Source organism: Drosophila obscura, unplaced genomic scaffold (genome assembly GCF_018151105.1).
Source record: "Drosophila obscura isolate BZ-5 IFL unplaced genomic scaffold, ASM1815110v1 contig_4, whole genome shotgun sequence".
Taxonomy (NCBI): Eukaryota; Metazoa; Arthropoda; class Insecta; order Diptera; family Drosophilidae; genus Drosophila; species Drosophila obscura.
The window spans coordinates 1,447,166-1,474,309 of NW_024542828.1; the positions used below are offsets into that span (position 1 = coordinate 1,447,166).

The 27,144-nt window shown below is 49.1% G+C and overlaps 2 protein-coding genes across 4 annotated transcripts in view; one reads left to right on the forward strand and one right to left on the reverse strand.

Annotated features, from left to right (window-relative positions):
• The first annotated feature begins 1,835 nt into the window (after nucleotides 1–1,835).
• On the forward strand, nucleotides 1,836–5,331 carry LOC111068445 (ubiquitin-conjugating enzyme E2-17 kDa). The gene is made up of 3 exons (XM_022357920.2): nucleotides 1,836–2,021; nucleotides 3,598–3,883; nucleotides 3,958–5,331. The coding sequence occupies exons 1-3, from the start codon at nucleotides 1,978–1,980 to the stop codon at nucleotides 4,081–4,083; spliced, it is 456 nt and encodes a 151-aa protein (XP_022213612.1). The 5' UTR covers nucleotides 1,836–1,977; the 3' UTR covers nucleotides 4,084–5,331.
• An 808-nt stretch (nucleotides 5,332–6,139) lies between these two features.
• Nucleotides 6,140–27,144, reverse strand: part of LOC111068443 (FERM, ARHGEF and pleckstrin domain-containing protein 2) — a 39,109-nt gene continuing 18,104 nt past the window's right edge. For 2 of the 3 annotated variants that reach the window (XM_022357918.2, XM_022357917.2), the window contains exons 5-11: nucleotides 26,845–27,088; nucleotides 26,617–26,777; nucleotides 26,473–26,547; nucleotides 24,693–24,799; nucleotides 24,235–24,350; nucleotides 23,902–24,172; nucleotides 10,779–22,731 (exon numbers count right to left, since the gene is read on the reverse strand). In XM_022357918.2, the coding sequence (XP_022213610.2) occupies nucleotides 11,315–22,731; nucleotides 23,902–24,172; nucleotides 24,235–24,350; nucleotides 24,693–24,799; nucleotides 26,473–26,547; nucleotides 26,617–26,777; nucleotides 26,845–27,088 (12,391 nt within the window). In that variant the 3' untranslated portion in view covers nucleotides 10,779–11,314. Of the gene's footprint in view, nucleotides 6,812–6,887; nucleotides 7,369–7,586; nucleotides 8,856–10,778; nucleotides 22,732–23,901; nucleotides 24,173–24,234; nucleotides 24,351–24,692; nucleotides 24,800–26,472; nucleotides 26,548–26,616; nucleotides 26,778–26,844; nucleotides 27,089–27,144 lie in introns of those variants that run through there. The other variant, XM_022357919.2, reaches the window with a different exon arrangement.

The window sequence follows — 27,144 nt, forward strand, 5'->3', positions numbered from 1 at the left end:
TTCTGCAAAAGCAACACTTTGGAGCAGAGCAGTAATACAATGAAAGTGGTTATCAGGAGGAACGAACTAATCCTACACTATTGGGCGGCCTAATTAATGCGCCTGTACATACAACGACAAGGAACGTTGTGAGTCGCTGCTGTGGCCGCGACTTTACTTTTATACCCGTACTCAGTCAGTATATAAAATGAAAATAAATTTTATGTTCTAGCTATAATAATGAGCCAATCTAAACCGGATTCGGCTATCTGATAGATAAGGTCATTCTTTACGATACTGCGATTTTAGCTTTCTCGTATCTTTAAAATTGTGGATGCCAGAGATTTGCGTCCTTTGTGGTGGCGAAATTTTGAATTACACTTTTAGCAGTGTGATATCACATGAGTCTGGAAACAAAATTTTGTTGCTCTGGCTCTTATAGTCTCTGAGATCTAGGCGCACATCATGACGGACAGACAGACATGGCCATATCGACTCGGTTATTGATGCTGACCAAGAATATATGTACTTTATGGGGTCGGAAACGTTTGCTTTTCTGCGTTAAACACATGCACTTTTACCAGAAATACAATATACCCCCTAACTCTTTGAGAATGGGTATAATTACCGCACAAAAATGAAAATTTGCTGCATTTGAAACTTTAACATTTCCCAGACGGAAAGCGGAAAAAACAGAGTGCTAAGGTCCAATTTATAGCAGCATTTCTTAGATTTTCAGAGCGGCAAAGTTCATTACAACCATCTGTAAGATACTTTAGTTATGTGAAAAATAAAAGCGCTACCTCTGAGAAGAGGATTTCAAGGATTCATTCGATGAAATTTTGGATTTCCGCATTATTTTTTTAAACTTTTCACAAACTTGCTCCATGGAACTTAATTCAGTTAACTGGAATGAAGTATTTATCTGTTTTGAGTGGTAAATGAGCCAGATTTTATCCAAAAAATATGCAGTTTTGGGGAAGTTTTTTGGAACAAGATTGTCATATGATTATGCTCTCAAACTATCATTATACAGTTGTCAATTATGACATTAACAAAGACCATTCTTCCTGGGATATTTTGACGTCGAAAATGATTTCAAGGTATACTAAAGGTATTTAACGGTATAGTAAAGAACAAAGGGTTGTTTAAAAAAATGAGGTTGTTACCGCAAACTATTGTTCCAACTAGCGATATTGCGTCCGGAGAGCGTTTTGAGTGCTCTCTTTCGACTGGGTAATGGCAAGGTATGGCCTATATGAGAAAACGGGCAAGCTTTTTTTAGGGGCCTCCTACAATGCTCACCTTGGCCCCAAAGGATTAAATATACCTTTAATGTTTATTTGGAAAAATTTCATTGGTTATAGCCAAAAATCGCGTTATGTACCCAAATTTCATTGGTAAAATTTTACATCAAAATTTTACATCATGGTGTGTTAGTCGAAGTGTGGGGTTTTACTTTACATTTTGTGACGTTTTTCTGAAACGGTAGAGTTTTACATGACTATGTAGTTAATTTCTAGCAAATGTAAACGTGTAGTTACCATGTAAAACATTGAATTGTCCATCAAAAGACCATTTCCTCTATTTGATTAAACCTTACTTATGAATAATTCAAATGAACGGGAGTTCTTATCATTAACAAATCTTTTAGGAAATTAATCAATTATTCGTAGAAAAATATATGTGCAGCGCTGAGAGTCTTAGCTTGCTAGCATTATTACGCCGAATATTAAAATTGAGGAATATCAATGCATAACAGCTTGTCGTGTCCGTCAGTATATTTACGGTATATTATAAAAATGACAAGGTATTATTCGGTATATTTCTGAGTGCAAAACGACAAATAAATTGAACGATAAATACGCGGTCACACTGCTGCTCAATTTGTCCTCAATTAAATTCCAAAATTTCACTGTTTCTGTTTATAAAAAGGGCGCATATTTGCTTAGGCTTACAATTCACAATACACACAAAGTGTTAGTATCGTTGTAAAACATGTCAACACCCGCACGCAGACGTCTTATGAGAGATTTTAAAAGGTAAGAAAACGCCACGAAAAAAAATGAAAAGAAAAAAAACGCAAAGTACACACACTTTGAGAGACCTCGTCGTCGTCGTCGTAGTCGTCGCTCCTCCCCCTACCCAAATCGTGTTTCGTGGTATGAAATGGAGAAACCTGGGGGCTGCTCTGCTGCCTGCCTGCTGCCCCAATACGTGTGAGCGCAGACCAGACCCACCATTATGTCTGTATGTCGTGGAAAAGTTTGCGCAGCCAAAATATACACACACATACATATAGGTGCATACATATGTATGCCTTTGACACTTGACTTTGATGTGGTGCTGCTGCAGAAGAAGAGGAAGAGCGCGAAAAACAAATGCAAAAGGAAAATAAAGCAAGAATATGTGAGGAGGATCGTAACAACGAAAATTCGTCTTCCGTTTTCGCCAATTGCGTCGCAGACAAAAATCATTAACAATAGGAACCATGAATGTGTGCCCCAGTGAGAGGGAGAGAGAGAGGAAAAGCAGATCCCAAAATGTTGGGAATTGAGTCAGAAGAGAGAGCAGAAAGCAGCAGCAGCAGCAGCTGCCCCAAAAGTCATTCGCATCCTGGTTGCTGCTCTCCCGCTCCCGCCACCACTCTCGCGTAACCTTGTTGACTCACGCGACAGAGATAGCAAGACTTGAATGTGTTCCCAAATGGAATTTCATGTGATTTCGTCAGTGTATTCTGTTTTTGTCAATTAGATTGCACCCCAGAGATTGCATCGTCACGGCCCTGGCATAATGTCAAGGCTGCACCCCAGCGAAAAGTGGGTGGCACGTGACACTCTATTAACTGGTTCATCTCTTGGTACTTGGTATCCATCCATCCCTAGTCTAGTCCCTGCTCACTAGTTCTTGTTTAATCGATGATTTCATTCGTTGGCCAGAGCAGCATTTCGCATTTTGGTATTGATTTAAGCCGATTGAAGGGCGCGGTTGGATGGTTGGTTTTGTTGTTGTTATTGCTGCGGTTTCGGTACGGTTCAGACCACCCGCTTGTTGCAGACCGCGCCAGCATTGACCTACATTCCAAGCAGATCCCCGTACAGATAACGTGACAATTGGCCGTTACCATATCGCAAATCGGATTCCTCATTGGATCGACTTTTGGTCTGGGTTCTGTGTACATAATACAAACGAATGAAAGTTGCTTAAATAATTATTATTTAATAGTTAGATGATGACCCAGTGGTTACATCTGAGCTTTTGCTGAACTGCAACAGAATCTATCTTTATATTGATTATATCATACTGCTTACTGCTCACAATTACCATATCTCAAACAAAAGGAAAACCAACGACACTTAAAATGGTACCGAACTTTTGTGTTTATGCCTATTTATATACACAGATATTTTCACGCCATAAAAAGCGTTTTCTTAGTCACAAAGGAACATGATTAATAAACAGTTTATGACTAAGAAAGATACAAATGTGCTTTTCTGTGGATTAGTATTCAGTTTCAATGTGCCATCCAATAAAATATAGATATATAGATACACAATCTGATTTTATAAATGCATTAATATTCCTAACATTCCATCCAATTTATAATCTTTTCAACAGACTTCAGGAAGACCCACCAACGGGTGTTTCGGGTGCGCCAACAGATAATAATATTATGATATGGAATGCTGTGATTTTTGGTCCACACGATACCCCATTCGAGGATGGAACCTTTAAGTTAACCATAGAATTTACGGAAGAATATCCAAATAAACCGCCAACAGTTCGATTCGTTTCGAAAGTATTTCACCCAAACGTGTATGCAGATGGTGGCATATGCCTGGATATATTGCAGAATCGCTGGAGTCCCACATACGATGTGTCGGCCATACTAACATCCATACAGGTGAGGTTCTTAATGTCAATCGTGATATACTGACTGACTCTATGTATACTAACTGTTTTCGGTGTTTCTCTTAGTCACTTCTGAGCGATCCCAATCCCAACTCACCGGCCAACTCCACCGCCGCCCAGCTGTATAAAGAGAATCGTCGCGAGTATGAGAAGCGTGTGAAAGCCTGCGTGGAGCAGAGTTTCATCGATTAGCCATGCGCCCACACCAGGAACAGCAACAGCAGCAAAATCAGAAGCGACAGCCAGAGCAGCGGCCGTACCAGCAGCAGCAGGAAGGACACCAGCTCCAGATTGAGAAATCAGCAAACTACAGCAACAAAAATATACAATAACATACACACGTTTAAATTAAATAACAGCATGAATATTTATAACAATTATAATGCTATAAAATTGTAACAGTGTCACTGCAACACACTCATTTACTATCCCTCACACAGTCACTCACGAAAGTTCGATCCTAGTTAGACTTGTTTGGCCCGTTTCATCGTTTTATCCAAGAACCAGAGACACACTCCCAGAAAGAAATGCGAAATACTTCCCCCAGCAGGCAGCAGCAGCAGCGCAAGCGGTCGCTGCAGCTAAAAATCCCTCTCGTAAGCTAACAGCGATTCAAATGTTATATTAGTAGCATAGATATCAGCGGCGGAAAATGATTAATAATTATAATAAAACACATATTATAAAAACTATGTCAAATAATTACAAAAACAAAATAGTTTCATTTTAGATGTGTGCAAAGCAACTCTACTAAGATCAACTAACTAAACCCACAATGAAACTCAATCCGAAGCTTAACCAAAAAGTAAAAACTAAACAGCCTAATGAAACAATGATATATGTTATGTATGTATCTGTAATAGTTCGTGTCGTAGCAAGCAACAGCACAGCAAAAGTTGAAAGTTAATTGATTGGCGGCGGTAGCTTCCCATCTGCCCAAGAACCCGAAATTGAAATTGTAATTGTAATTGAATAGTGTTGAGTGCGGAATGTCAATGATAACTCTCCAACCATGCCCACTTCCATGCGCACACACTCACACACACACCAACACATACATACACACTCGAAAACATGCTACCTAGATTGAATCATAAGTTGATTGGCTATAAAATGTGAAATTTACTAGAAATTGAAATTAAATGTTAGTTATTATCAATCAAAAACAAAAACCACATGGGAAGTGCGAACAAATCCTGTTGGAAATGATTGGAATGAACGCTTGAACGAGTCTAGAGCATCGTCCTATAGTAGTAGCATCCAGTGAGACCAATCCAAAATGTATTTTGTATATTCTTTTGTTGCTTACCCAGCACAGCCCCACTTTCCTAGCCTAACTATAAGATCTTGTTCCTCCTTGGCCTGACCTGAACTCTTCGTTTTGGGTCTATCGCACCCGCAGAGAAACACACACACACTCTCCCCTCCCCTCCCCACCCCACCCCCAAAAAATACCCCAAATGCAATGGAGAAGATTGTGTGATCGCCCCCATTAGTGTATAGTTGGATGTAAACACCTCATAAACTGCCATTTGCCACGCTATATAATCTCTAGGTTCAACTGTGTCTTGGCTGCGGCAATTCATTTAGTTAGTCTTAAGCGTTTACAATCGAGTTTTGATCTGGTTTTCTGTGTTGAATGCAAATTGCTGTTCCTTTTGCTATGAAACCAACCTCCCTCCACTTTTTGGCACTTTGTGTTGGACGCGAAACGAAATGATATGATATGAGAGATGAGAGAGATCCTGTATTGAATTGGAATAGACGAGAATGCAACGAGAACGAGCGCTCGTTGACGGTGATGATGCTCTGAGCATCATGTTAATATTATATATGTATGAATAATCTACCACATAGCAACCCATTGTTCTATTATTTAAAACTTATTATGAAACACTTAATAATGCAGAAAAGGTAGAGAAGAGTAACTTACAAGTACATACATATATAAAAGAAACAGAATCCCAAAAGAATTAAATCAAATCACAGCAAAAAAAAAAACAAAACAAAACTAACAAACGAAAACAACAATGATTGATGCAACAATTCAAATTATGTGGAATTTCAAATTACCTTATTGTAATTAATATTATTATTATTAATAAAGTATAAGATTTCAAATATCAATAAATGAGAATATGACAAAACTTATCCCCCCGCCCCTATGTATTCAATTTCATTATAAAACATAAAACTTCTCTTCATTTTGTTAAAATTGTTTTTATTAATTTGTTAAAGTCTATTAAAGTTAATGACTTAAGCTTACGATTAAACAATTGCATAATTTATACGTATATGAAAGTAGAATTTCATTAGATTTATTTAATTTTTGCCAACAGTTTTTAACTTTTTCTATAATTTCTTTTATTGCATATCGAATAAACATTTGACACAAGCGAATAAAACTTTGAATACTAAAATACATAAAACCTTCCACTTAAAGCAAAGTAAAGAATAAAAGATACAGGATAAAATGATGGGTGCACTAGATACCGAAACAAAGACAAGACGAAACGATAGAAGACGACGTTATTTACAGGGTTTACAGGGTTACTTAAGATACAAATACATTGAATAAGTATAAGTACACACTGACTGTGTAGAATGTGTAGTGGGGTGGGGTAGTAGAGTAGAATACAATATATAAAATGGGAATATTTGTTGTGGTGTATACGTTGTATAAAAAATAGAATACTAGAGGGCATATCTATGCGTATGTGGTTCTATACGGTCGCTTGAGGGACTCCTCCATGGAATTGCACAGGGATGATACATATGTAAGTTAGGGGAGGGTTACGTCAAAGTACGTCCATGCTGGGTAGAGAGGTGTCTTCATCCTTCCTAATTGCCGAGCACAGCATGGCTGTGAATGTTCTTAAAGTCCTGGGTCTGGGTGGTGCTTCGCAATACCTCCAGCCATCTAATAAAAGAGAGGGAAACCAAAGTTAGCTGGGTCTTTAACTCATGTGGATGTATGTATATGTAGCTCGACTCACCTGTTATATGTATGCGCACTCTCTGCTCTAAAGAAGTACACATGATTCTTGAAGGAGAGCTTGAACACAAACTCCTTCTGCACGGCATCCTGGTGACCGGGCGGCCCCACTGTGTAGCCCAGAAGCGGGAGGCTGGCGAGGGCAAACTCATCCTGGTAGCTCTTATAGAAGTACAAGCAGAACGAGGTGAAGACCACCCAGAGCTTCTGCCAGCCGGAGCTGTTCTTGAATTTACGCAGCAGATAGCCGGACAGCTGGTGCTCGGCCGCGATTAGATGATCGCCCAGTCCGACGGTGGCGCCACGATGCCAGCAGACGTGCAGAGCGGTATTGCTTCGGGACGGCTGCGTCTTGCACTGCTGCTGCTGCTGGAGCTGCAGCTGCTGGGGGGTCAGGGGTCCGCCTCCATTGATGCTGCTGTTCAGGCTGCTGTTGTTGCCGTTCGTCAGTCCGAACAGATCGAGACCTTCTTCGGAGGAGCCTATGGATAGAGCGATAAAGAGACGATCATGGATTAATTTTGGTCCCGTATAAAGTGGAGACTGGGGTTCTGGGTGCTTGCTTACAAGGCCTTGCAGCGTGCTTTTCTTGCCAGCCATAAACAGAGAAAAGTATTCGAAAGTTTAACAAATAAAAGAAGACTAAAGAGAGCTTTTTCTCGTAACGCCTCCCCCTCAATCCCCGTCTAGAAATACTCACTGCAGTTCTTGAGCGTCGTCAACTGAAGCTGCATGTTGGGCGGACGATTCTTGACGTCCGCCGCCGCCTTGGAGAGCTCGGCCAGCCAGAGGGTCTTCTCGGCGGTGGTGCCCGCACTCACCGTAATGGCGCACTGTCCCCCAAAGATAGAGAACGTGTTGTGCTCGGCGTTCTCGGTGAGCAGGGAACGCACCGGCACGTGGCCGAGTATGCGAAAGCTTTGATCCAGCGGCGACTTGGAGCCGTACAGAAGGATGTCCGAGAACAGGAAGAACATGCGCTGCTGCAGGCCGCGCTTGGAGTGCTTCAGCAGGCAGCCCTGGCGGATAAGGCGCCGATGGGGCTGCACCAGCTGCTCGAAGCTGATGTCGCGCTGCAGCTCGCACAGCTCCACGAAATTGGCCGAATCGGGAAGCTGGGCACGAATCTCCTTGGTGCTGCGTATGAGCAGATGGTAGACGGCCTGGCAGTCGGCATAGTCGATGTGCTCTTCGGCGTAGTAGTCGCAGAGCCGCTCCAGGAGGAGCTGATAGTGCAGCAGGCGATTCAGGGGCTTCAACAGCAACTCCCCGATGGGCAGATAGCAGACCTTCTGCTGCTCAAAGTCCTTGTACACCTGCTGGAAGCGATTGTCCGTCTCGTACATGTCGTTCAGGCAGTGCAGTATGTCCAGGTGGGTCTGCACGTACTCGTCGTAGATGGGCAGCGCCGCCATGTGCTTCATCATCACGTCTCCGATGCGGTGGGAGTCGTGGCTGCCACGGCCCTCCCACAGCACCATGCGGTGCTCAATGTCCCGCAGAAAGAGATTGTGGTGCTGGGCCAGCGAGTCGAGCAGCTCGAACAGCGGCTGCAGCTGCTCCACATCCTCGATGCTCAGTACCTGCCGGAACGTGTTGTTCAGCACATCCAGATCCTTTTTGTAGGTCCGCTCTGTCATCAGCAGCTCCTTGGCCAAGAAGTAGCTTGGCTCAGTGGGCCACTTCCTCTTCTTGACCTCCGCCTCGATGTCATGTTGAGTGCTCATCGGATGGCCGTTTCCGTTGTGGCCATTCTGGTGGGGTGCCGTTGCCGTGGCCACGCCAGTGGCCAGTTCCTGCCTCTTGGCATGCTGGATCTCGGCCTGAATCACGTCGTAGGTGCCGGCCTCTGATCGGGAGAGCGAAGAGGACTTATCCGATCCCAAAGTAAGGTCGTAGCGCGTGGGCGGAGTGGTGATCTCTCCCCGCCTATCCAGCGACATGTTGCCATTGATTCCGTGATAGACAGCTGCAAATCAATCAAAGGAGGAACATAAAAATAATGAAATCATAAACTCAAGAATCAAATCAAGCTTAAAGCAAACTGTTAATAATTAAATAAATATCTTAACATCAAATATTTAACGTAAGAATTAACTAAAATTAAAGTAAACTAAAATATCTTTCCCCTCCTTTTTCCTAAATCCAAAGACTTTCACCATCCCGATTTTGTTTGATTAGTGAAGTTTTATTTATTTAGTTTCGTTTCTATATAATTATAATTTAATGCTTGTTTAATCGATTGCTCGTGTACATTTCATTTTGTATTTTTTCTTTTTGCTTTAAGACCTTTCCATATCATCTTTTTGGTTTGCTTGAGTTTATATGTGAGATTTTCCGGTTTAAACGAATTCAATTGAACTGAAATTTCTTTGAGTATTATTATTTTTCTGTCTTGGGTTTTATTTTGCTGTTGTTTGCTTTCAAACTTACTTTCTAAAATTCAGCTAAATGTTTTGTGTGTGTTTCTTGAGATAAATACAAAAAAGGTCAAAGGAAAAGAAATACTCAATTTGCACTCGAAGGATAAAAGGATAAAATTACAACTAGTAGATATTCCATTTGGCAACCGAAAAATACGGTTTAAAAAAGGTATCCTAACTAAATAATTGGTTTCGTTTGTGGTTTGATAAATCATTCGTAATAATAAATGATTCATTTCGAGCGAAACTTTGTTCACAACAACCAATTTATAAATATCATTCGCGACTAAGAGCTAAACACAAATGGATATTTGTTTTGATTCGAATACTTTTGATCTCGATTAATTTTTCGTGAAATTATTGTACGTTGTACGATCTTCTCTGCAGCTCTTCTAGGGCCCACTCCTATTCCCACTAACAACTCTTAAATATCTCTTTCAACTACTATCATTATAAACTTAAAGATCTCTTGATGGAGTTTCCCAATCGGTTTAAAACTTAACAGGGTCTGTCGATTAATTCCTTTTGTTTCTCCCATTTGTAATAGTATAATTATAATTATAGAATGGGAAGTGGGTCTGTTTTTTGTTTTGTTTGGCACATTTATGTACTAGAAACTATAGCTAATAGCTAATACAACATTTCTTCGATTTTGTAATTAGTTGTAATTAATATTTCCATTGTTAATTGCTTCTAAAAACATTTGGCATGTAAATTAAAAACGTATATAGCACAAGAACTATATAAAGTATATGGTTAGAAAACCGTTTGGAGACATTAAGTAAATGCTTTCATTTCAAACAGTGATAATACCGAACACTTAACGGAGTATCTGATCTGATCCGCTTTGATCTGGAGGATCTGTCATGAGGAACTCCAAAGGTATTAAACTCCCTCCTGGAGTTGGGTATTTCAAAGCATTTGGCTGATTTGTCGCATCTTTAACTGAGAGAACACTAGACTTATAGCATAGGTATTTGTATATATGGCAACTATCGTAGTTTAGAGGTTTGATTCCATATACTTATACAATGTATGGATTGACACTTTCGACTGGAACTCAGATTCAGATAGCTGTACGAGTTAGTATAGATCTGGATAACCAATACTGACTGATCGAATACTGAATAGTTGGCAACTTGAATGAAGAATACATATAGATAACTTTAATCTTAAATATCGCGTCATCTCGCTTTGTATGTGTGTGTGTGTGTGTGTGTGTGTGTATTAGCTAAATAACAATTAAACATTTGTTTGGTTTATTCCATTATTCGATGATTAAACAGTGCATTAAAATTTGTTCAACTCGTTTAACGTTTTCGCTCTCGATATATCATCTCATATACTCGTATATATATATATATATATATATATATATATATGTATATATTTGAATGCTGAATTGATCTATAACATTATCATATATATGTATGATATATATATATATATATATATCATTATGAAAGTATTAGATACCGCTAATGGGCAACTCAATCTACCATCCATCCATCTACTATTCGATCTCATCTTTCGATTATTTTCATCCAACATCAACGATCGTCACACGTCATCATTTCGATTATTCGATTATTTAAGGTATTTTGTAAGTATGTATTTTATTTGATTTGTTGTGTGTTTTAATTTGATTAAAATGTCCTTTAATTTGGAATTTGATTTGATTTTCAAACGCTTCAATAACAATTTGCTTGGCTTTTTCTTTGGGCTTCAGTTTTGCAGCTGGTAGGATTTTTGGGATTTTTCTTTTCTTGGTTTGTCGTAAATCAGTCTCAATTACAAATAAGTTGGTTATACATATAAGTACTTGGATTGTGTGTAAAAGTCGTAGAGTTTTTCTAAAAACATTTTTGTTCCAAGGCAACGGAAGAAATCAAAATGCTGCACTCAAAAAGGGAGAGGGGCCACGCCACACGCAACATCCTAGGTAGCCTAGAGAACGGTTTTGTCCCTTTTTTATTCACCCCACTGCTCTTTACTGATCTCATCTCTACTGATCACTCAGGTCATCCGAGTCATGGAACTTGGGCGGAGGATCGACGCGTATGTCCAGGCCACAGGCATAGCGCTCGTACTCAATCGGTTCGCTCTCGTAGTCGGACAGAAAATCGGGATATGGCAGCTGCTGTCGGGGCAGTTGTCCCTCCTGATGCTGCTGCTGCTCCATGGTTGCTCCTCTGGGGGCTCCCCGTCGTATGGTTCCCATGGATCCTGCTCCTCCTGCTGCTCCCGATCCTGCTGCCACCGCACCAAAGCCACTGCAACTGTCCTCACTGGAGTTGGCCAGCTCATCGGAGAGACCTCCTCCGCGCGTCTCGTACTCGCTCTCCTCGGGATTGCAGTAGTTCCGACCATGGTAGGGCTGCGCCTGAGCCGCTGCTGCCGCCGCCGCAGCCGCACTCGAGGTGCTAGCTGCCATGGAATCCTCCCGCTTCAGGGTCCGCTTCTTGGTGCGGGCCGGCTTCACGGGCTGCCCGCTGGCGGGGGGCATCGGGTGATTGGCCGGAGCCGGACGATCCACCAGGGCCTGGTACATCGGCTTCGTGATGTGCCCGAGTCGGTCGTAGCGCGGGAAGCCCATCTCGTCCACGTTGTCGCTCATGTCGAGGCTCTCGAACTTTCCGCTATACTGCGGATAGTCATCGTACTCGTCCGTCTCCCCGCGCTCCAGCTCCTCGTCAAACTCCAGATACTGATCGTCGCGCTGGTACTGGGAGGAGTACTCCGAGCTGCCCGAGTCCATCTCGGGCACATACCCTTCCGAGCACTCGGAGCTCTCGGCCTGCTCCAGCAGTGCAGCGGCCGTCATGTTGGCTCTGATCCTCTTCGCAGGCAGCTGGCGCTTCTTGCGGTAGCCGCGACTCCGAAGTTTCGGGTCCTGGCCGCGCACGTCCAGCGAGCTGTCCGTGTCGTTGCCACTGGGCGGACTCTTCAGGGAGGTGACCACAGCTGCGGCTGTCAGCTGCGCGCTGGCTCCCTTCCGGGGGGGCTTCTGCACCAGCTGGTTCGGGGGCGACTCCGAGCTGAGGCTGCTCGAGTAGTAGGGGGAGCAGCGGATCAGCTTGTCCGCCCGCTGGGGCATGTGGGGAGAGTAGGGTTCGGTGCTCTCGCTGTTCAGGGTGTTGGTGGTCGTCGTGGTGTTGGTGGCCGACGACGTGGAGTGCGCGTCGCGCTCCTCGTCGATCCGCATGGGCTGCTCTTGCGAGGACTGCTGCGACTTGCTCAGCATGTGCTCGTGGAAGGAGCTCGACTGCCGCAGCTGCTTGCTGCTGGTCTTGAAGTCCCGTATCTGCGTCTTGGACAGCGTCTTGTCGTCGTAGCTGTGATGCTTGGCCAGCGGCTTGGCTGGCGGTGCTCCCACATCCCCGGGCAGATCGCTGGGCGTCACAATCGGCGGCACAGTGGGCACCGGCGGAGGAGCTGCCTTCACCGCCACAGGAGGCGGCACATTCTTCGCCTCTTCCTCTGCCTCAGCGGCGGCGGCTGCCTGCTCAGCCAATCCTGGCTGCTTCATCTTGTTGAGCAGTGCCTGCATGATGGGTCGGGTCACCGCTGGTTTCGGCTTTATGGGTGGCTGTGGTGCCCGCGGCTTCGGGCGTACATGCTGCTGCTGATGCTGCGACTGCTGCGACTGTTGCGTCTGGATCTGTGTGGTGTTCAGTGCTGCCGCTGCCGCTGTCGCTCCCGCTGCAGTAGCAGTCTGAGCTGCCGCTCCATGCAGTGGCACAAACTCCTGGCTCTGGTACCGCTCGGTTAGCTTCTCCGTGTGCGCATACAAACGCTCCACGAAAGGCGACTCCGACTCTGAGCAGATCTCCTGGCTCTGGTAGAGTTTCGACATCATTTCGAGGGAACGCCGCTTGCGCGCCGCCGCACTGGTCTCCGGCTGTCCGCTGGGGGTGCCGCCTGTCAACGGAGACTGGATGTCCTGGATGTGCTCCTGGCTGGAGCGGCCCTGATTGCCATTGCTGCCACTGCGGCGGTGCACCTGCGGCAGGGAGCAGCGCTTCTCCTCGCTGGGCGAACCCAGCGAACCCTTGCCGCCCGATCCCACACGCTGCTGCTGCTTGAGGGGCGCTGCCACCCCCACTGCCACGAGCGTGCGGCTGCTGGAGGTGGACCACTCGCTAATGGTTTGGGCCATCTCCGTGAGCGTCAGAGTGGTGTCGTCGCTGCGCGTGGCCGAGGTGGGCTCGCTCAGCTTGTCCGTCTCCGAGTTGGAGAGCATGTCGTAGCGCAGGCCGTCGGAGGAGCCGTTGTCCCCGCTGAACTTGTGCGAGAAGCTGCCGCCGCTCTGCTCGTTCAGGCTCTCCGCAGACTTGTTGATGGAGCTCATGCTGGACTTGGTCTGGTTGGACTTCTCGCTCTTGGCGCACGACTGCGTGGACACGGCCGACAGGCTGTCGGAGCCGGATAGATTGGCATACTGCCGCACAGTGTTGGTGCCCGTGGACCACTCCGAGATGCTCAGCCCAATGGAGGTGTCCTCCGAGTGCGAGCTGTGGGTGCACTTCTTGTGCTGCAGTCCCATGCGCACCGTGCCGTCCAGGTCGGTGCCAATGGAGCTCGTCTCCTCCTCGGAGTGGCTCGAGTGGCTGCACTTCTTGCAGCTGCCGCCGCTGCTCAGCCTCTTCTCGTAGTTCCGCCGCACCGTCGTCTGGTCGTCCAGGTAGGTGGTGCTCGCCGACAGGATGTCGTCGATGGAGGTGTCCGAGTTGTTCGACCCGCGCGACAGCTTCCTCAGCAGGGGATCGGGCGAGAGCTGCACCTTGATGGTGCCCGGCATAAAGACTTCGTCGTTGGAGAAGAGCTCGTCCTCGGAGAGGGGGCTCCTAGGGGCTGGCGAGCGTGTGGGCTGGGCCACAATCACCTCGGCGATGGAGTTCTTGCGGGGTCCCGCCCTCGCTGTGGGCTGGGTGGACGAGGTGCTGCAGCTGACGTTGAGCGAGGAGGACAGACACGAGGCGGCACTCAGGGTGGAGCTGAGACAGCTGACCGTGTCGGGCTGGATCTGCTCGCTGCCAAAGTCCTTGTCCTCGAAAGCGGAGGACATGAGGTAGGCGGTGTCCTCGTAGGGCAGCACCTTGGCCGCATCGGGCGGGCCATGTCCATGGGCATCCTCTTCGAGGAGGACCACTTGGTCGGCGCTCTGGGCCTCGCTGGCGTAGTACGTCTCGATGTTCTCCACGATGATGGGGGCTCCGACAGTGCTGGAGGGGGGCGAGGGCCAGTCCACGGAGTCCTGGCTCTGCTGGAAGGACATGCTGGCCTTCCAGCAGAAGGACTTGGGCACGGGCTTGTCCAGATCCGGCATGGCATACAAGCTGTCTGGGGGCTTCACCGGCACATGGTCGAAGGGTATCTCGGGCAGGGGCCAGTCCTCCGAGTCCTGGCTGCCCGCATTCGACAGGCACATCAGCGTGTGCCGCTCCCCGTCGTCCCCATCCTCCTGCTGCTCATCCACGTGGGTCACCGAGAAGCGTCCCGTGACGAGGGTCGGCGACTTGGGGTCGTTTATGCTCCCCAAGCTGGAGAGGCGATCCCCGGTGGCCGAGTCGCACGGAATCTCCGGCATTTCGGCGGAGGTGCGACGATCGGCGTCGGAGATGTAGGCCAGATTGGTGTTGCTCCTCGAATCGGAGCTGAGACTGGGCTGGTGGTCGGTGGAGCCCACCGACTCGTCCCGCATGCTCACCGAGTGCGTGGATGCCTTGCTCACGTCGTCCTCCATGCTGGACTTCTCCGAGGCGGTGCTACGCTCGGAGATGCGCGACAGGGTGCGCCCCAGCGTGAAGCCCGTGCTGTAGCCGATGATGTCCGTGGGATTGACCCCGATCCCGCCCAGATTGCTGGTCATTGCCGGATAGCCGAACGTTGTGGGGAAGTCGTTCAGGTCGTCCTGGTAGCTGGTGTCGCTCTCATCCCTCTTTTGCTCGTCGGGCGACACCTCCTTCACGTCGCTGTCCGAGGAGTCGCGCAGCGGGTGCTGTGCGTCGTAGCGCTCGTATCCCCCGTCCGTCTCCACGTGGTGCCAGGGATCGTCGGTGCTGGAGCTGTTCGAGCTCTCGATGGGGAAGGGCTTCCAGGTGCTCTGCTGCTCCTTGGCGGCCAGATCGCCGCGTCTCTGGGCGGCGCCCAGCGAGCCGGAGCTGCTCTCCGTCTCGAACGAGCCGCGCGACTCCACGCTCAGGGAACCCTTCGAGTCGAAGCTCGACTTTGACTCTTGGGAGCTGCGATCGCTGCCCGATTTGCCCGGCTCCGCTTGGGTCACCGACAGCTTCTTGCCGGCATTCGCACGGGCCGGCTTCTCGATCCGCGGCGGCTTTCGCGATCCCCCCGAACTCGACTCACTGTCCTCGGTGGTCCGCTGCAGGATCTTGGCTATGCGCTCCTCAATGGGATCCAGGTAGGACTCTGTGCTGTTGCCCAGATCGATGGGGCTCTGCTTCTCCAGCGTGGGCGTCGTTGGCTTCTTTCCTGGGGTCAGCACTTTGGGTGGCGGCTCATTGGTGGGCGTCTGCTCATTGGATCCTCCGGAGGGATCCTCCAGAGGCTCCTTGCCGGCGGCCACATCGAGTTGGAGCATGCGCTGCTTGAGCTCCTGGCACTTTTTTGCCTCCTCGTTGCCAAAATCCTGCGAAATGCCCAGCGGCCGGGCTATGGAGCAGCTGACACTCGACTCCTCCTCCACGGAGCTCTTCTCCTTGCCCACCGACAGGCTCCAGTCCTGCTGCCGCTGCGGGCTGCTGTCCTTCTCCCCACTGGTCCACGAGTCCGAGCTCTTCGATCTGTCGCTCTGCTTCTCCAGGCTGTACTTCTTCTTCCCGTCCGAGGAGGTGTACTTCTCGAAGGTCTCCAGCACGGACTTCTCGATCATGGGACTGGCGTTTGGGGGCGTCACCAGTATGTTCAGCTCCGACGTGGGCGTGGCACAGTTCGAATACTCCAGCGGGTTGGCGTCCTCTAGGGTGGCCTGCGTCTCGAGAATATTCCGGTCGGGCTCCAGGGTGCGCGGCTCATTCTCAGATGTGTCCGATCCAATGAACTCGTCGCATTCCACGGTCATCCAGGAGCCCGTCTCGTCGCTGCGACTGCGGTCGAGACTCAGGCGATTTGTGTCCTGCCGCCCGACCTTCAGATGTCGTCGCTCCGAGGAGTTGTCGTCCTCCTCGATGGAGGGCTCCTCGCACTCGATGGTGGGCACGCGATGCGGGTAACCTTCTGCCCCGGCGGGCACCGGCGACCTGCTGGCTGGCGAATGACTGTCGTCGGCCGACACGAACGAGTCCAGGCTCTCGGCGGTAGAGGCCTTGCGGCTGTGGGTGCACTCGCTGTCGCGTGCATCCTCAGAAGGCAGCGAACGCTTCAGGATCTCCAGCGAACGACGCTCAGAGATGACGGCCTGCATGTCGATATCCTCCTGGACATTGTACTGATGGGCGAACATGCGGCGGTCTCCGATGGCGCTGCGGGCCACAGGAGCGGGCTTCTCCTCGCTCTTCTTGGACGCCACAGATTCGGCGGCAGCTGCTCCTGTCTGCTGCCGCTTGTCGTCTAGGCTGCGCGCCTTGATGTCCGTGCCGAGGTAGTGGTGCTCGGCGGGTCGCTCCAGGCTGTTGGACTTCCCATCGATCTTCTTGTGGACGACGCTGCCCTCAATCCTCTGCTTGATCTCCTGGGCCTTGGCTATCTTCTTGGGCGACTTGATGAGCATGTCCTCGGGCACATCCGACTTCTCCGAGTCCTCGAAAGATTTGTTGCGATCCTCGAAGCTGCGGTTGGCCTTGTCCAGTTTGTCGGGGCTGCGGCCCTCGTCGAAGCTGCGACTGAACTTCACCAGCGATGTGTCCAGCTTTCGCGGTGCCTTGGCAATCAGCACGTGATCCTCGGCTTTCGACTTGAACTCCGTTTCGATGATGATATTGTCGCCGTCCGTCTTCACCAGAATCTTGTCCTCTGGCGCGGGGAATGCGGGCAGCGTGTCCTTCACGGGACTCAGCATGGTAATGGTCTGCTTCATGGCCGATTCGTAGAGCTTCTGCTGTCGCACCTTGCGCTTGGCAATGTCCGCTTCGGTCTCCTCCTGCGACTTGCTCTTGTCCTTGCTCAAACGGCGCATGTCAATGGAGCGGGGTCGCTCCTTGGGACTGGACTTCTTGCTGCCACCGCGGCCATCCCGGGCCTTAATGTCGTCCGCACTGGTGCGCCGCGACTCGGGACGACTGCGCGACATGGGCTTTCCCTTATAGGGCTCCGATGTCTTGAGCTTGCCCTTACCCGTGCTCTCGATGCTGCTGGCCCGAGACACGCCGGGAGAGGTCTTGCGCGAGCTGTTGGCCGAGCTGTACGGCGACCAGTCGGTGAAGCGATACTTGGGAATGTTCAGGATGAGGTGGTCCCCGCTCTTGAGCCTCGTCTTGGACTTCTTCTTGTCCTTGATCTTGACGCCCTGCAGGGCTATCTTCTCGATGTACTTCAGCTGGTTCAGCAGCTGCACCTCCTCGCTGTCGATAGTCACGGCGCTGAGGAGCGAGTCCTTGCCGTTGGCATTGTTGTAGCTGCTCTGCGTGGGAATGGAGCCGCCGCAGGAGTGCACACTGTCCGCGTTGTCATCGTCCTGTGCGGCCGCCTGATTGGCACGCTCCAGCGACTTTTCCTCCAGTATCTCGGCCTCTTCCTCGAAGCCCACAGTGTCGTCTTTCGAGGAGAAGGCATTCATGGGCGGCAGGCGATGCAGGGAGATGACTGGCGTGTCCAGGCTCTTGGTGCGCCGATCTGCCGTCGGCGACTGCACCTGTGTGGCCTTCTGGCGCTGCAGCGAGACCGATCCCTCGGAGAGGTTGAGTCGCGCATGGGCAAAGAGGATCGGGGCATGGCCCTTGGACCGCAGCACTATCGAAGAGTCGATTATCTCCTCGATGAGCTTCACCTTGGACTTGGTCGCCTGCGATCCGCTGGCCGTTTGCTTCTTCAGCGTGTAGTCAATGTCGGACCCGGTGATCTTCTCCTCGTGGCACGTCTCGTAGATGTCGTCGTTGCTGCGGAAGAACTCCGCATGCTCCAGTATGGGCGAGGGTATGTTCTCGTTCCGCTGGTAGTCGTTGGTGCACTCGTCCATGCGTCCGCGCATCGGCACATGGGGCTCGTCCTCCGACGAGGGTATCGAAATGGAGCGCTCCGAGATGCGCCTCAGCTCCGTGGCGTTGGCGTACTGCGGGTCCAGCTTCTGGGTGTGATAGCGACTCTCCAGATCGGCCAGGCGACGGCACTGCGGCGGCGAGCCCTCGATCTCCGTGGAGCTCATCGTCTGGCCCCTGCCCCAGGCGGCCGAGATGAGGCGACTCTGCTCGATGCGCAGGATCGATTCGATCTCCTTGCGCGACTGCGGGGGCGAGAATTCCAACCGGTCGGGGATGGCCTCGGCCGAGCCGAAGACGTCGTCGGAGTCGAGACTCTCGTCGTCCGACGAGAACGAAGTGATGCGGGTCTTGCCATGCTTCTTGGACTTGACGCCCGACTTGGTCTTCGGTATGACGCGCGGCTTGTTGGCCTTGCGGGCATTCGCCTGCAGCTCCTTGCGCAGGCTCTGGATGAGCTCCATCTGCTTCTGCTCGAGCTTCTGCTGCTGCTGCATGCTCTCGGTCCGCGAACTGGTCGCCGAGTCGCTCTCGATCTGGCTCAGCTTCTTGTTGAGCTTCTCCAGCGTGGAGGCGTCCATCTGCTTGGTGATGTCCCGCTTCGGCGAGGACAGCTGTATAGTCGGTATGGTCTTGTCGATCTCCAGCGTGATCGGATCCACCTTGGACAGGTCAATGTTCTGCGTGAACAGGAACTCCTTGGTCTCTGCCGGCAGCAGGCTGTCCAGGATGTCCGGCAGGAAGTCCGTGCCCATTACGGGCAGCACTGCGCCACTGGCCTTCGGCGACTTCGGCGACTTGGGCGACTTTGGCGACTTCGGGGACTTTGGCGACTTGGGTGACTTGGGCTTCGTGTGCTTCTTCTCGCCGGGCGAGGGTGCAGTGCCGTTCATGATGTGCCGCTTGTGCAGCACATAGGGTATGTCCTCCTTGAGCACCTTGGTGAAGCGCCGCTCGTAGTCGCGGAAGAAGCTCTTCGGCAGCTCGAAGCCTGTCTTCGGCAGCTCCTGCTGGGCGGAAGTGCCGCTCCCGTCGTAGCACTTGGGTATCTCAAAGTTTCCGTGCGCCTTGCACAGCGGCGGGGCACTCGGTATCTGCTTGTAGATGTAGTCCTCGTCGCTGGAGTTGGAGTCGGCTGGCGTCAGGTCGATGGACTTCTGGTGCATGAGTACGTGGCGGCGGGAGTTGCTGCCGAGGCGCGCACGGTTGGCCAGCGAGTTGGGGTCGCTCTTGGTGCGCTCCACGGTGGCGTGGCTGTAGCTGAGCGGAACCATTATGGGGTTGTACTCCTCGAAGTGCGTCTTGGCCATCAGCTCCTCCTTGCGCGTGATTTTCTGGTGGGCCATGATCCGTGCCTGCTGCTTCTCGAACTCCGATATCAGCTCGGGCGTCAGCGGGTATTCGGGGCTCTGCTTGGACTCCTTGTCCTTGGGCTGGCCCTCCCACTGCTTGGTGTACTTCTGGATGCACTCGATCCGGTCCTGGTCGAAGCTGAAGATGTTCTCGCTGTCGGAGCGCCGTCGGAAGGCGGAGATCTTGCACGACTGCGAGTTGCTCTTGCGGAAGGGCGCCGTCTGCTCGAGCGATTCGCCCGTCTGGATGTCCTTCTCCTTGCAGCGCATGCCCGAGGCCGGTGTGGACACCGATTCGGGCGACTTGGCCCCAAAGGACTTGGCATTCCGCTCGATCTCCACGTTCTGGAGGCTTATCGAATGCACCTTCGAGGTCTTGTGTGTCTTGTTGCTGGGGAACGTCGAGTACGTGTCGCGGCTGTCGTAGAACGAGCTGTTGGCCGTCGAGCTGTGGGTGTCCGAGAGCAGGCAGTCGTGGCTCTTGACCTTGGGCCGGGAGTAGAGACCCTCGGGTGCCTCTGCCACGCCACCAACAACAGCACCGCCACCGGCACCGCCCGCCTCCACAGCGTCATAGTAGTCGCTCTTGGAGTCCTGCGAGGACTGGGCGAACTTGTCGTAGAGGTCCTTCTTGTTGAACTGCTTCACCTTCTTGCAGGTGGTCGTGGGCATCTCGTAGTTGCGCCCGAAGCAGTCACCGACCAGGGACTCCTTCGAGTCCTGGCTGGAGGCCACCGAGGTCTTGCTCTTGGTGGTCTCCCGCGACTTCTTGCTGTCCGTGTGGTAGAGGCTGTCGCGCGACTTCTTGCTGGAGTCGGAGCTGCGCGAGATCTTCGTCTCGAACATCTCGCTCTGGCTCTCCTGACTGGAGGTGCGCGTCAGAGCCTCCTGGATCTTCTTGTAGAAGTTCCCGTCCGACTTCACGGAGAGCTTCTCGCGCGGCAGATAGCGCGGATCCTCGGCGTCCCAGATCTCGTTCATTATGTCCGCCGCGGACTTGGACTTCACGTCGATGGCCGATCGGTACTTGGGCTGCTCCGAGACGGACTCGTCGTCGCTGGGTATGTAGTTGCCGGAGTCCAGGGAGCAGGAGCGCATGTGATCCTCGGAGCGACCGCGACCGCTGAAGAAGTCAATGTCGTACTTCTCCAGCAGCTCGTAGCTGTCCTGCGAAATGTCATCCTGTGAGCCCGAGTAGTCCAGGTGCTGGCCATGGCCATGCCGCTTGTCCTGGGCGTTGTAGGTGCTGCCCGGATAGCTCGAGGAGTAGACCTTGCTCTGCGGCAGCGGGGAGAAGTCTTGGTGGGCATCAATCGAGTGGTTCTTGGGTATGTACAGCGAGTGGCGCGAGTCGTCGTACCGTGTGACGGGCGAGTCGATGCGGTTCGAGGAGAGGAACTCTTTGTCGAGGACCGTCATGGGCTTGGGATTCTCGCGGTCGTAGTAGGTGCTGCTGTAGCGCTCGAATAGGTCCTTGCACGAGCTGCTCTTCAACCAGGACTCACGCTCTACCTGATCGTAGATATTCTCGCCATCCCCATCGCCATCGCCATCCTCCTCGTCCTCATCCTCCTCCTCGTCGTCCATGTAGTGGGCGGCCGCCTCCTCGGGCTTCACAAACTGGGCCGTCGAATAGAGATTGCCCGAGGACATCTGATACTCGAGCTTCTCCGCGGAGGAGGAGGACTGGCGTGCCGGCGGCGGCAGATTACCCACCGAATGGTGGGTGATGTAGTGACTGTCGTACGAGTCCACCGAATCCACGCCCGAAAGCTCCGAGTTGCGTGGCAGCGAGTGCGTGTGCCTGGAGCTCTGCGAGTCCATCGAGGGCGTCAGATAGTTCTCCGACTGCGCCAGCTTCGCCCGCTCGCTCTGGCCCCCATAGCGCTTGGTGCCGAAGCCGGTGCCAAAGTATGAGGACGAGGACGACTCCGAGGGGTGATTGAGATCGTTGTGATACTGGTTGTAGTTCATGCTGTTGTAGTTGCGCTCCTGGAGCACGGCCGCCGCATAGGCCGATGTGCTGGGCTGCTGCAGAAGTGGCGGTCCCCCCATCTGCTTGGCCCGGGCATACTGGATGATGGACTGATCGATGAACTCATCGCTGAAGTGCTTCTCGCGCGTCTTGGACTTGGCCTTGCGGTTCACCGTCGCGTAGATGTCGTTGCGCTCGTTCAGATTGAGGTGCTCGCTGTTGGAGATCTTGTGCTCCTGCTCGTGGGGACGCGGATGCGCATGTGGCAGGGTGCTGTGGAAGTCCGGGTATTTGTAGTGGCCCATGTCGTTGATGTCGGTGTAGATGATGTTGTCGGTCTCCGTTTCGGTTGAGTTGGCATTGGCGTTGGCGTTGTTCAACATGCACTGCTTAGACATCGAATAATTGGTACTGCTATAATGGACTGGGGTGACAGTTTGCGACTGGGACTCCTGTGACCGAAGCGGCTGACGATGGGCACTGGCCAAGGCCAATGCCGAGGCCGAGGCCGATGTTCCCGATGCCAAGGCCGATGCTGCCGCCGCTGATGCTGCCGTTATAGTCTCCCGATTGATGGTAGATGCTGTCAAGTCCGAATCCGCTTCCTCCTCGACTAATTCCTCCTCCTCCTCCTCCCCCATAGGCTCCTCCTCCGCCTCCTCCTCCGTGTCCGCAGGCCCCAGGAATTCCTCCTCCTCCTCCTCCAAGTCCATGGAGCTGCTGAGATCCACCGAATGAACCCCCGCCAATGTGCTGTGTGGCATAGTGTTGCTGTTGTTGTTGTTGTTGATGCTGATGCTGGGATTGGCATTGGGATTGGCATTGTGGGTGCTGTGGGTGCTGATGCTGATGAGCTGCGGCGACGCAGGGACAAACGCCTGGGATCCCACTGAGACTCGACGAGGGGTGCTGCTGCTGTACAAGTGGGACAAGTGGCTCAGACCTGCATAGGCGCGCAGAGAGCAGCAATCAGAGACAGAGACAGAGTGTTAGCAATCAATCAATCACGATCAAATGTGGGACTGGGACTGGGACAAACGAACGCCAAACCGAAATCATATCGAACACAACGAAACGTGGCACAAGGGATCACAAATCAAAACACTGAAAACAAAACTGGGTTAAGGCATTCACCATTCGCATTCCGTGTGAAATGGCACAGAAATAATACAACAATTACGAAAATTGAGGCTACAAATAACTTAGGCGTAAAATTATACAATTTAATTGGGGGTGGAATTAGAGGTCTGCATCTACCCATCGACAATTCCCAAAATGAATTGAGTGAAATGGAATGCTACACAGATAGAGTTGGAGCGAATGAATGCGATCCGTTAGACTCGGATGCCCAAAATTTTAACGAAGAGGCACGATTTGAATGATTTCAATCGAACGCACTCATATTTCTTTGACTTCCTTTGCACATGCATTGTATGTACAATGTACATAGGCACAGAAAAATAACGAAGGGTATTTTAATTGTTCTTTTACTGTGCGTAAGGAAAAGAACGAAGGGCAATGAAAGATTACATAAAGTGGCCATAAAAAAATTCGAATATTTCGAATGGCTTCGTCTATGCCAATTCTTTCGCTTCAAACGCTGTGCGACACAACACACCCACGCTGTATTATACTGCCCCTCACTCAATTCATTTTAATGGCTTTCTATTGCACTTAGGGGGGGCTAAAGCATCGCAGATCTCTAGTTGGAGTCCCCCTTTGAAAGGAAAGCATCATGCAACATCTATAACTAAAGACTAGGAAGTACCAGTGGGTACCATTTCACTAGTATTTTTTGGGATTTAAATTATACAACTATAACTAAATTAAATCTAAGAATGTCTTAAATCATAAATGTAACCTGAATCTCTAAACTATAAAATCCCATTATCCTTAGTTGGGAAATAAATCATATCATAAATAATATAAGAATCTATTAAGTGGATACGATCAATCCACCCCTTAAGTGGCTTGAACAAATACAATATTATCTCTAGGAATAGGTTAAATCATATGAGAACATAATTAACAATAAACTTTGGCTTAAGAATCAACTCAAATGGTTTTTGGGGTTGGGGCACACCTGTGCTATGGCAGCTAGGGCAGCACTCACCTATATTGTGATCGCCTGGATGCGCACGAGCCTGATCGGGAGCGTTGCGTGGCGGTGGCTGCGGTTGGTGGTGGCTGCTGCTGTGGCTGGGCGAAGTCCACGATTGCGGACCCTGTGGTGAAAGCGAGCGGTTCGAATTCATTTGGTCCATAGCCACTGCCGAGTGGTGTTGACGTTCCGCCGCCGAGCATGACGCCGCTTCCTCCTGCGAGGTGGGCGATTCCGCTGCATAGTTCTTCGTCTGATAGATCTCCACCTGGGCTGCTGTGACCTAAAAGAAGCAGCAATCATTAGACACAGAACTAGAGAAGTCTATGTACTTTAAAGACTAACTTGAGAACGCATGTGGTCGATAGGATTGTCGCGTCGGCGATCCAAGGTATCCGCTGCCTTCTTCGTCAGAGAAGGGGTCATCGAGTCGCTGCATTGATTGCGATAGTCCCATGCCGCTGCAGAGATCCCAAATTAAAATCAAAAATCATTACAAATCATATAGGATATAGCATATAGAAGACTACAAGAAGAACAACTCGACTCGACTACACACACAACACACAGATAGCAGATAGAAGGCACGGGCACAGGCACAGGCACAGGCAGGTGCGTGCCCGCACATTCATTCATCAGCTAAGGCGACAGAACCGATAGGCAAATACATATGTAACTCAAAAATTGTAACTAAATAATCGAGAAATAATCAAATCAGAAATCAGAAATCAAAATACAGAAAATCGAATACATTGAATACTTGAATAGTTGAGAACGCATGTTGTAACGAAATAAATACAAACCAGTGTCAATTGGGAGTAGGGGATTGGCTGAAATGCTGGAATTCACATACGTATGCGATTGACTTCGGCTACTAGCATTCAGTGGCCCTTGCCGGAATGACTGAGACCTGCAGCAAAAGAAAAGACAAGAGGATACCACGCTTTATATATTTTCACATGCTCAGTTTTTGTTTTTTTTTTTTGTTTTTCTTTGTTTTTAGTTTGTTTTTCTTTAATTTTTGTTTTGTTTTAGGATTTAGCTTTAATTAAAGTTTTTCATTTTGGGGGTTTAGTTTTTGGAGAGATTAAGTTTGTTTAGCACAGTTTTTAGTTTGAAAGTTGTTTAGTTTGAGAGCTCTGAGGGACGTCAGTTAAAAGAATAATAAACACAAGACACAAGAAAACTTAGGGGAGTTTTAGATGTTAAGGGGTTAGTAAACAACTAGAAAATAGAAGTTGGAATAAAAAAACACAACACAAATATCCATTATCATAGGCAACTACTGGGGTGGGGTTCCTTAAAGGAAGTCTCAGGACTCAAAGGCAAAGATTACTCCAAGGGATATTTAATATTATATTTATAGAGTACATATACCAAACATTATCCGATTTAAAAGGTTCTAAGCTCTAAGGGATCGCACACGACTAATAATCTACACATTTAGTGGTTGGGAGCAGTAGGGGGAGTCTTATAAACTACTTTATGCTTGTAGGTACAGTCTAAACAAAACACACAACAATTGTACGACAAAAGCAGCTTTTTATTAAGTATTTTTGAGTGCAGGGCAAACCAAAGATGAGAACCACAATGATTAGCGATGATTTGTAAGAGTTATTCCATGAAATTGTCAGAGATGAATGATAACAACACAAGTATTATACATGGTAAGTACACATAAATATTGAGGCCAATTTTGGTTAGTTATTAATGATTGTCGCTAGTTACACAAACACACGCACAGACACACATCCTTATACACACAGATTTGTTAGTGAGGGAAATTATAAATGGAAAATACATTGGAAAATTAAATTGGAAATCAAGAATGATTGTAATTGGAATGCTCGTCATTGCTCTGCTGTACATATCAACTAAATTTTGGTATATATTTTTCGGGGTTTGTTTTTCTTTACTATTTTTATGCAAAAGTTTTTGTTTTTAGTTTGTTTTTGTGCTTTTGTACCAATTGGTTTTTAGATCCTCTTCTCTTTTCTAAAGCGCGCCACCAACATTTCGACCAAGTTATAGAGTTTCTTGTGGTGTATTTTTTATTGTGGGGGGGTGGGATTTTTTTTTGTAGGTTTTACGAAAAAAGAAATTGATTGATTTTAGAATTAAAAACAAACAAAAAACGATTATACAAATGTTTTAAAAAAGTGTAAAGAAACAACGAACGAACGAATGAACGAACGAGCAATCGATCGAACGAACGAACGAACGAACGAACGAGCGATCGAACGAATGATGCAAACGAACGAGCGAACGAACGAGTCGAGTTTTTGGATGAGAACGAAGTCAGGATGAATTGGCAAATGTAGGCTGATGAATATATTATTTGCTTATAAAATATATATGTATATATATAGAGATATAGATAGAATATTTGATATTTTGTTGGGACTTGATTTGGAATTGGTTTTTGGTTAAGGAAATATACGAGTATAAGCTGCAAAAGCCAAAAATTTCATAAATTCCTTCTCAACCGAACAAAATAGGTAAAGACAAAAAATGGGAGGGAAACTTTTGCCAGAATAAGGGTTGATTCACAAGAAAAGAAAGAAAGTCGAAAGCTCCCCTTACCTTTGGAAATTTTGTCGCTTCACATAATTCTCGCGTACAAACTCGATAATCTGTTTCTGCGTCTTGCCGCTATAGCTGTGAGGGCAAAAGTCAAACAATTATAAATACGAATAAATACATGTATATCCCTGAAGAAAAACCTACCGAAAAGAGCTGCCACGTGAGAGGACACGAGTCTTGCGTCTGGGGGTATTTTGCACTGTGGTGCAGCGAAAGAATCCATGATTCTCGACGCATTTCTTCCAAAAGTTTTTGCACTCATTGCGACCCTCAAAGAAGAATTCCACCGTGTCCTTGTAATAGCCCTGCAATACACACAAATAACATTCAATATGATGCAATAAATAAATGATCTTCAACACTCGTATTTACATATCCCTCTGGGTGTAGTTTCACCAGAAAACGTTTGCGCTTGAACGATATCTTGCGTATCTTGGCCCACGAGAAGGTATTGATGCGCGTTATGTTCTGAAAGACGGTGATGCCCATATGGGCGACCGCAAGATTGAGCGGCACGCCCTCCACATCCTTGCCCGGATGCATTTTCATGCCATAAAGCTCACAGCGTCGTGCGGTCTCTAGGAGATTAAGATCCGCTTCCGCTGGGGATTGTCCGCTATGGAAAAACAGAGGGTGGAAAATATATTAAAAATGTTTTGGGCAGCTCCCGAA